The sequence below is a fragment of the Zea mays genome, chromosome 8, assembly GCF_902167145.1.
Source record: "Zea mays cultivar B73 chromosome 8, Zm-B73-REFERENCE-NAM-5.0, whole genome shotgun sequence".
NCBI classification, from domain to species: domain Eukaryota; kingdom Viridiplantae; phylum Streptophyta; class Magnoliopsida; order Poales; family Poaceae; genus Zea; species Zea mays.
Genome location: NC_050103.1, coordinates 131390591 through 131400913, shown reverse-complemented (window position 1 = coordinate 131400913; position 10323 = coordinate 131390591). Strand labels below are relative to the sequence as shown.

At 46.4% G+C, this 10323-nt stretch overlaps 1 protein-coding gene across 1 annotated transcript; it reads right to left on the bottom strand.

Annotated features, from left to right (window-relative positions):
* Positions 1–6081: 6081 nt before the first annotated feature.
* On the bottom strand, positions 6082–8707 carry LOC100277572 (uncharacterized). Its single transcript, NM_001151094.1, is given in 2 exon segments — positions 6082–6384; positions 8428–8707. Coding segments are annotated over 2 exon segments (315 nt in total). The 5' UTR covers positions 8652–8707; the 3' UTR covers positions 6082–6293.
* Positions 8708–10323: the final 1616 nt, after the last annotated feature.

Here is a 10323-nt window from a genome sequence, read left to right as displayed (position 1 = left end):
TGGAGATCTGGGAGCCGTTGGCGCACCGGACATGTCCGGTGCACACCGGACAGTCCGGTGCCCCCTTCCGACCGTTGGCTTGGCCACGTGTCCCGCGCAGATCGCGCGGCCGACCGTTGGCCCGGCCGACCGTTGGCTCACCGGACAGTCCGGTGCACACCGGACAGTCCGGTGAATTTTAGCCGTACGCCGTCAGCAAATTCCCGAGAGCGGCCTCTTCGGCCGAGGCAGCCTGGCGCACCGGACACTGTCCGGTGCACCACCGGACAGTCCGGTGCCCCAGACCGAAACAGCCTCTTGGCTGTACACAGCCAACTCTCTTCTTTTCTTCTTCTTCCTGTTTCTAATACTTAGACAAGTATATTAGTACACAAAACCAATGTACTAAGACTTAGAAACATACCTTTGCTCTAGATTTGCACTTTGTTCATCCATGGGCATTGATTCACATTTAAGCACTTGTGTTGACACTCAATCACCAAAATACTTAGAAATGGCCCAAGGGCACATTTCCCTTTCAGGATCTTCATGTGCACATCCCTGAGGAGGATGACACTATAGTCACTCGAAAGAGCAAGAGACAGAGGGTTGCAAAATCCTTTGGTAATGACTTTATAGTGTACCTTGTGGAAGACACACCAACTACCATTAGTGAGGCATATTCCTCTCCTGATGCTGACTTATGGAAGGAAGCAGTAAGGAGTGAGATGGAATCTATTATGTCTAATGGAACTTGGGAGGTCGTTGACCGTCCTTATGGTTGTCAACCTATAGGCTGCAAATGGATCTTCAAGAAAAAGCTTAGGCCTGATGGTACAATTGAAAGGTACAAGGCAAGGTGAAAGTCGCCTAGAGGGGGGGTGAATAGGGCGAAATTGAAATTCTCAATAATAATCACAACTACAAGTCGGGTTAGCGTTAGAAATATAATCGAGTCCGCGAGAGAGGGTGCAAAACAAATCGCAAGCAAATAAAGAGTGTGACACGCGAATTTGTTTTACCGAGGTTCGGTTCTTGCAAACCTACTCCCCGTTGAGGTGGTCACAAAGACCGGGTCTCTTTCAACCCTTTCCCTCTCTCAAACGGTCCCTCGGACCGAGTGAGCTTTCTCTTCTCAATCACTTGGAACACAAAGTTCCTACAAGGACCACCACAAGATTGGTGTCTCTTGCCTCAATTATAAGTGAGTTTGATCGCAATAAAGAATCAAGAAAGAAGAAAGCAATCCAAGCGCAAGAGCTCGAAAGAACACAAGCAAATCTCTCTCACTATTCACTAAAGCTTTGTGTGGAATTTGGGAGAGGATTTGATCTCTTGAGTGTGTCTAGAATTGAATGCCTAGCTCTTGTAAGTGGTTGGAAGTGTGAAAACTTGGATACAATGAATGATGGGTGGTTGGGGTTATTTATAGCCCCAACCACCAAACTAGCCGTTTGGTGAGGCTGACTGTCGTATGGTGCACCGGACAGTCCGGTGCACACCGGACATGTCCGGTGCGCCAGCCACGTCACCAAAGCTGTTGGGTTCTGACCGTTGGAGCTCTGTCTTCTGGGCCCGCCTGGATGTCCGGTGGCGCACCGGACATGTACTGTAGAGTGTTCGGTGCGCCAGCATGGGCGTGCCTGACTTCTGCGCGCGCTGGCGCGCATTCAATGCGCTGCAGGTAGCCGTTGGCGCCGAAGTATCCGTTGCTTCGATGGCACACCGGACAGTCCGGTGTACACCGGACATGTCCGGTGAATTATAGCGGACTGGCCGTTGTGAATTCCCGAAGCTGGCGAGTTCCTGAGGCGCCGTTCCTTGGAGCACCGGACACTGTCCGGTGTACACCGGACAGTCCGGTGAATTATAGCGGAGCGCCTCTGGATTTTCCCGAAGGTGACGAGTTTGACTGGGAGTCCTCTGGTGCACCGGACACTTTCCGGTGGTGCACCGGGCACTGTCCGGTGGCACACCGGACAGTCCGGTGCGCCAGACCAGAGGTGCCTTTGGTTGTCCCTTTGCTCTTTTGTTGAACCCAATATCTTGTCTTTTTATTGGCTAAGTGTGAACCTTTGGCACCTGTATGACTTATACACTAGAGCAAACTAGTTAGTCCAATTATTTGTGTTGGGCAATTCAACCACCAAAATCAATTAGGGACTAGGTGTAAGCCTAATTCCCTTTCACAAGGCTTGTGGCCATAGGACATACCCAAAAAGAGGGTGAAGATTTCTTTGGTACTTACTCACCAGTGGCTCGATTAACTACAATTCGCATATTAATAGTCGTGCCAGCCTCCTATGGTCTTATCATTCATCAGATGGATGTTAAGACAACTTTCCTAAATGGAGAGTTAGATGAGGAGATCTACATGGATCAGCTAGAAGGGTTCATTGCGGATGGTCAAAAGAACAAGGTGTGCAGGTTGATAAAATCATTGTATGACCTAAAACATGCACCTAAGCAATGGCATGAAAAGTTTGATAATACACTTACAGCTGCTGGTTTTGCTGTGAATGAATCTGACACGTGTGTGTATTATCGGTATGGTGGGGGTGAGTCTGTTATGCAGTGCCTTTATGTTGATGACATCTTGATCTTTGGATCAAATCTCAATGTGATTGAGGAAGTTAAAAATCTTCTATCGAGCAATTTTGAAATGAAAGATTTGGGAGAAGCTGATGTCATTCTAAACATCAAGCTTGTTAGAGAAGTTGATGGTGGGGTAACTTTGTTACAATCTCATTACGTGGAAAAGGTATTGAGTCGCTTTGGTTTTAGTGACTGTGATCCTGCTCCAACACCTTATGACCCTAGCATGCTATTGAGAAAGAATCTAAGAATAGCAAGGGATCAATTGACATACTCCCAGATCATTGGCTCGCTCATGTACCTTGCAAGTGCAACAAGGTCAGACATCTCTTATGTTGTGAGTAAGCTGAGTCGGTTTGTGTCGAAACCAGGAGATGATCACTCGCGTGCTCTTGAGAGAGTGTTGCGGTATTTGAAAGGTACTATGACATACGATATTCATTATACTGGAAACCCAAAAGTGCTGGAAGGCTATTGTGATGCCAATTGGATTTCTGATGCTGATGAGCTTTATGCCACAAGCGGATATGTGTTTCTGTTTGGAGGTGGCGCTGTTTCTTGAAAGTCTTGCAAGCAGACTATCTTAACGAAGCCTACAATGGAAGAAGAACTCGTAGCATTAGACACTGTTGGGGCTGAGGCCGAGTGGCTACGTGATTTCCTATTGGATTTACCGGTAGTTAAAAAACCGATACCGGCCATCTCCATGAACTGTGACAACCAAACTATGATTACAAAGGTTAACAGTTCTAGGAATAACATGAAGTCTACAAGGCATGTTAAGAGGAGATTGAAATATGTCAGAAAGCTGAAAAACTCCGGAGTTATAACGGTGGATTATGTCCACACATTGAATAATCTGGCAGATCAATTCACTAAGGGTCTGTCACGCAATGTGATAGAAAGTGCATCGAGAGAAATGGGTATGAGACCCATGTGAAATCTACTCTAGTGGTAACCTGCTCTATGTGATCGGAGATCCCGTGAAGTAGAGTGGAGAAACAAGCTAGGAGTAGATTGTGAGAAAAGATCCCTTTCTTAACTCATTTCTGATGCACATCTTTCCTATCTGTAAGGCAGGATGGTTTTTACCTTAATGTATTCCAAGAGTCTTATAAAGGTGAGATGTTGTCCTACAGAACATCTTCTGAGGAATACACCTATATGAGTCAGACTGCTGGTCACAGTCTATGGGACTTGGGTAATCCCTAAATACTCATGAAAGGCACTGAAGTGTGACTTATATGCTTCTAATTAGCGGGAATGCCCTTTTGCAGCCTAGTATCAGCAAAGGATTTGAGCGAATTTTATTTCGCACAAAACTGTCAATTCAAGACTTAGTCCATTGTTTAGTTGTAAATGAGTGAAACTCTTATTCTAGATGGATGTTCAACTTAACAGTATCAGTCGAAACACTGGTATATCAAAGGATTGTGATTCTGATACTTCATCATTACAAACCCTAGAGTTTGGTGGGGATTGTTGGATCTTTTATGGGCTTGGCCCATTTATTCAATAAACTCTATGGTGTGTAATGGTGGAGAATACCAATAGTACCATACTGGAAGTCCAAGGGTATTTGGCTTGACTTATATGGTGGGAATTATTCCACTTAATTTGAGAAGTTAACAAACGGACAAGGGCGTGCCACACGCGCGCGCGCGTCGCCGCCGCCGGCCGGGCCGGGCTCGGGCCGGGCGTGGCGAGGCAGGCACGCACGCAGGCGGCGAGCGGGCGTGGTGTGGTTGTGTTAATTTTTAGCACTCATTAACCGCGAGATTTTCAACTCTGGGTTAAACCTTTCAGTTGTCCGTCTCTTCGTCAGCCGCATGCGACCCTTCTCCTTCAGCTTCCCTACACGAGAGGTTAAGTAGGGGAGAACCCCTGTCACTTGATACACGAGAGCAGAACCATTTCAGAGTCACAGCCCAGCAGCAAGTGAGGGTATTTCCATCTCGTGACTCTGCGCGCACAAAGAAGCGAGAGGGCAGGTGCCTCCGAAGCCCTTGCCGTTCGAGACCTTGCACAGGGATCGACAATTAGGTTTTTGGGGAGCGTCTACGCGACTGCCCAACGTCCGTGTTTGCCTTCATCACTGGTTCCTGGCGTCTTCATCACGTACGGATGACAAGAGAAGCTGGACAAGGATCAGGATCCTCGGAGCGCATGGAAGGTATGATCAATTCAGTTCCTTACTGTTTTACGTTCTGCAGATTATATATGTTTTATATATTCATCTTTGTTGTTTCATATGTAGCCATAGAATTTATCTAAACTGTCCTGTTATATTATATCATGACATGTCTGATGTCTGTTCATGCTAGTAATATATTATATCTGTTTGTTTTAATTTTACAGTCATGCTATTTATGTTGCTATCTGTTTATTTTCAATTGTTGCGTCAGTTTACATGCTTATTATAAGTATATGATTTATATGTTTCATAAGATTTATGTTCTCATGATCCATATTGTTATGGATACATTTGAGATCACGATTTTTATGGTTAATTATTATTTATATGTCATCTTCATGACGTTAATTTATGGAATTAAAATGATATGAAAAATACATATATTTCTAACAGCTCCCTGGGTCATTAATCGTCCCAATGATCGGAGCCTTGTATCACACACACACACGCTGACGATCCAGCAGGCACGCCCGGCATCCTGCGAGCCATGTCCACGGAGACGCCGTCGCCGGCGAGTCGGCGGCGGCGGCAGTGCGTGGCAGTAGTGGCAGCCACGGCTGCGGCTTGCCTCGCGCCCCTGGTCGTGTTCCTGGCCGTGCTCGTCCTTGCGCCGTCCCTCATCCCGCGGCTGCTCCTCCGGCCGCACCACGTCGTCCCGTACATCGCGTCGGGCGAGCTCCGCGCCCTGGCATTCGACGCCGCGGCCTCGGCCATCACGTACAACCTCTCCGCCGTGCTGCGGTTCGACGGCGCGCCGAGCCTGCACGCGAGCCGGTACACGGGGATCAGGGCCGCACCGTTCTGCGCCGGGCAGGAGCTAGGCGCCGCCGTGGCGCTGCCGGGGTTCACACAGCGCATCGGCGGGGGCGCCGCACTGCCCGTGCCGTGGGCCGGCGTGCAACGCGTGCCGCCCGGCCGGCGCGCGCGCCGTGGCCGCGGCGCTCGCTCGGGACGGCGCGGCGAGCGTCTTCGCGTGCGTGATGAGCCTCCCGGTGCCTCGCAGGCGCGACGGGGGCGGCCGTGGCGCCGCACCAGGCGCGTTCCATGGCGGCAGTTGCATCGACGCCGTACGCGGCGAGTTCTAGACGCCGCATCACACCACGATAATGCATGCTCCGACGATGTTTGACCTCGGTTGATTCATTCGTGCCACGCCATACATGTCGTACAATTGAGAATGATTAATTCAGATCCCGAATTTATTTCATCCTAATCTTGACGGACCGAAAGGCACCTGGTCCATCCTGGAAATTATCACCGAAACACTGTAGCCGGTACTTAATTAGGTGTCAGCATCATGAACTCTACTGTAAGCACATCAGCCATCCAACATAGAAGGCGGTTTCATTGCAATTTGATGAAAAAAAAAACATCTGTAAGCTAAACTTGATAGAAAAGGTGGGTTTTTTTTTGCATCTGTCGTCGCCCACTCACCCGACAAATCACTGGTAGTACGTTACAGCAATGTAAGAACAAGGCAAGCTCCAGAAACAGAGATGAGCATTGATAGGGTAGCACAGCTCGACTACTTGCTCCTCTTGACGGCACGCCTTCCCTGACCCTTCTTCGGCGGGCCCTTGCCACGACGCTTCAGCATTTCCAGTTTAGCCAGACGCCTGCGGAAAATAGATATCTCCCAGTGAGACAAACGCTCGTAGCAATCAGAAAGTGTTCAACTTAAAGAGTGCTATTTAACTCGTTGCCTCCTTTATAATCGTGTGCTAATGTGAGCAGAAAGAACAGAAAACAGCATGCCATGCTGCAAGTTCCGAATGGGAAAACACTAAGGCCATGCTGCAAGTTCCGAATGGGAAAACACTAGGGACCTATTTGGTAGCTCAGTATTTTTGGAGTTTCAAGATAAAACTATGATATCTGTGAATACCGTAGTATTTATGTTTTAAAGGTGTTTCGTTGGTTCTGGCAAAACTTTGTTTTAAATACTGTAGTATGACCAAAACCGTAATATTTTTGGAATTTTAGATACTGAAATTCGGCCTCAAGTTTTCCTTTGTCATGTGCGCATGCGTCCAGTGAAGTTTTGGATGTTGTGTCCTGAGCAGCCTTTTGCTACTGGTGACCAACAGCCCACGTACACGTGGTATGACAAGTGCTAATATTACTTAGTTTATATATGAAAAACTATATAACTAAACATGCACCGGTAATAAAAAATACCATAGTTATATCATTCTATTTAAAAATCATAGTATTTATGCTACAACAGTTCTAAAACCGTAGTATTTCAATACTATGATATCTGAAAAAGTGAAAATTGTGATGCCACCCTGTTTGGCATCACAGGTTTTAAATACCATAGTATTGAAATACTACAGTTTTCAAACTGTTGTAGCATAAATACTATGGTTTTCAAATAGTGTGATATAACCATGATATTTCTAACTACATGTGCATGTTTGGTTACCTAGTTTTTATACATAAAACAAATCAGCAATAACACGTGTACGTGGGCTGCTGGTCACGGCAGCAAAAGGCTGCTAAGTAATCACAGTATCCAAAACTTCACTCGGCGCAAGAGGGCATGGCTGAGAAAAACTTCAGTCCCAAACCTCAGTATTCAAAACTCAAAAAAAACTTTGGTTTTGATCATACCATAGTATTTAAAATAGAGTTTTATTACAAGCATCAACCAAACACTTTTGAACCACAAATACTATGGTATTTACAAATACCATGGTTTTTTCTTGAAACTCCAAAAATACTGAGCTACCAAACAGCCCCTGATTATCTATCATGCTTGATCCACACTTGCGCTACGCTTTTCTTAGCATGTTTCAGCTAGCATTTTTTTTTTGCATATCGTTGTAGAATCTTTCATTACTTTTTACTGTCTTACAAGTGCGACTACTAACACCAAGAGTGTCTTTGGTTTGAGGAATGAGGTGGTCTATCTTTTTATCACTCTTCACTTTTTCATATGGTTTGAGGAACGAGGTGGTCTATCTCCTTCTCACTTCTCACTTTTTTCATTTGGTTTGTGGAATAGAATAAGTTGATCTATCACCACCCATTTCTCATAAGTAATAATTAGTATATACATGAGGAATGAGTTGATTCCACCAAAATTTATGAGATGATGCATCACCTTACAAAGTATAGGTTGACTCCACAGACCAAACACACCACGAATACTTGTGACTACTCATAAACAACGTCGCAAACATCATTTTGCACCCAGAAATAGAATTGCAAGATGCAGAGTAAAACAACAGCTTCTGGCCTTTCTAAAGACGCAAGTCAATCCACCACCAAAGATGGATGAAAATGAATTAGAAAGCCACCAGAGGTGCTACCGTGCTAGAAATACTGATTGCTCTAGACCTCCAGCGGTACCCATCGAGGCTGAAAGCACGGTGTGGGAACCTAGATACACCATGCTGCAACGGCACTACGCCATCCTGGTTGCAGTAACCAACAACGAGACTGGTACATCAAATTTGTGAGCCCGTCCATTTGCGCCGGTAACTGAAGCCAGCAAACGCATCCCCGGGCGTCAGCGAGATGGCGCGCTGGTTCGGAGGCATATCAACGAACACGCACCGAGCACGAGTAACCCACGGCACAGGGATCAAGCGAGACAAGCGAACCACTACAAGGCCCCAAACGGGCGGGCGGACGAGCAGGGCGTGAGTACTTACTCCTTCTCCTCGCGCGCCATGACGAGCGGGTCGTCGCGCTTGATGTCGTAGGGGTACCACTGCGCCACCTGGTCGCCCACCATCTTCTTCCGCAGGAGCTTCGTCGCCGCGCGCCTCCCCGTAGGGTTCAGCGCGTGGCCGAAGATGGACGCCCGCACCTCCGCGGCTCCCGCCGTCGCCGCCGCCGCCAGCAGCCGCCGCAGTCCGCCCGCCGCCGCGCTCATTTCTCCCCCGGGCTCTTGCTACTCCTCTGCGGTCGTGTGGTATGGCTGGTGATCTGACGGGCCCACGGTCCAGATCGCCCTGTATTTGTCGTGGTTCGGTGGGCTTGTATTGGGCCGGACCGGATGTGGTTAGTGTTTAATTGGCTCGGCCGCAACGGTATTGTCTGACGGACTTCGGACAATGAGTGAATAAATTTACAGTTTCCGTCTGTTAAGACGAATACATGTTGTTTCTCTACTCTACTCCTACAAAAGCACTCATTTTACTAGTTTTACCGTGTTCCTTTTATAAAAGAGTTTTTATACTTCTTTTTAATCTAACCAATGGTCCAACTTATTCCGTATTGAACCTACATCTATGAAGATTCCCCTCCTCTCTCTCGCGCCCGACTCAATCGCGTGTGGATAGTGTTCCTCGATGTCAGGCGAGGCGACAGTGGTTGTGCACCGGTTGGTTCACCCCTGGTACGCATATTGTTTCTAATTGCAGGGTTGTTTGCAAGAAACACATTTAATATCATCTCATCCAATGTCGGTGTGATGTAGTGGCGAGAAGGGAATGTACATCAACTATTACATAGTAGACTTTGATGGTGTCCAGTAGCATATCAGAGTTTTATAGCATAGATTTGCTTCCAAAAGTAGTGACCGGCGTGCCAAGTCTTGGCAACAAATAGTTGATATACGTATACCATTATGGTAGCAATGGCTGGATAGATTTTGGCACCAATCATAATCTCTATCGTTTTTAGGGTAGCTAACTTTTGGTGAGGTTGGTTTTGGTACAAATTAAATAGTTAATCCTAAGGTGGCTATCTACTCAATGTTTGAGCAAAAAAAGTATATACAACTGAAAGTGAAATGTGTCCTTAGACCATTTCTATTTGTTTTAGTGATTAAATGCCCAACAAACCACTTTGAACTAACTCTCTTAATATGATCATGAGCACAGGTGTAGCAAAGGCAAGTTGAAGGTAGCAAGTTCATATGAGCTGGATTGGAGGGCTAAAAGTGCAACTTTGAGCAAACCATCAAAACACACAAGGTTTAAGTGTTTGGATAAGTTGCATACACCTTACACTATGTTTCTAGTACTTTGTTTTAGCTATTAACTCAGTTCTGCAAAGAAAGTGCTTCTTGGACTTAGTTACATGCATATTGCAAATCCTTGTAAAAAGAAGTGAAAAAAGTACAGTTCTACCACTTAGTCAATTGTTTAAGTTGCTAACTATGTTTGTCTAAGTGCTAGGGAACTTCTCAAGAAGCGCCAAAACAAATCGGAAGAGTTTAGCTTTGGTCTGGGCACATCAGATCGTCCAGTGCCACCCACCGGACAACCAGTTGCACATTGGACACTCGGTCTCGGCCTCCTCGGATAAAAATCATCGGATCGTCTGGGCCTGATCACGGGACAGTCCGGTGCCACCTGTCCCATGGCTAATTGGGCCACGTCAGCCGCCGCCAACGGTCATATGGGTCACCGGATAGTCCGATGCCCCCACCGGACATTCAGGTGCTATAACACCCTGAATTTGGGGGTATAAATTTTTTTCTCTAATATCTACCAAATTCAGGTGTTACCTTTTTTTCTCCTCTATATAGATTTCTTTTCTCTTCCTTTTAATAGAGTTTTATCTATTTATTTGAAAATGTATTATTACTTTAGTAGATT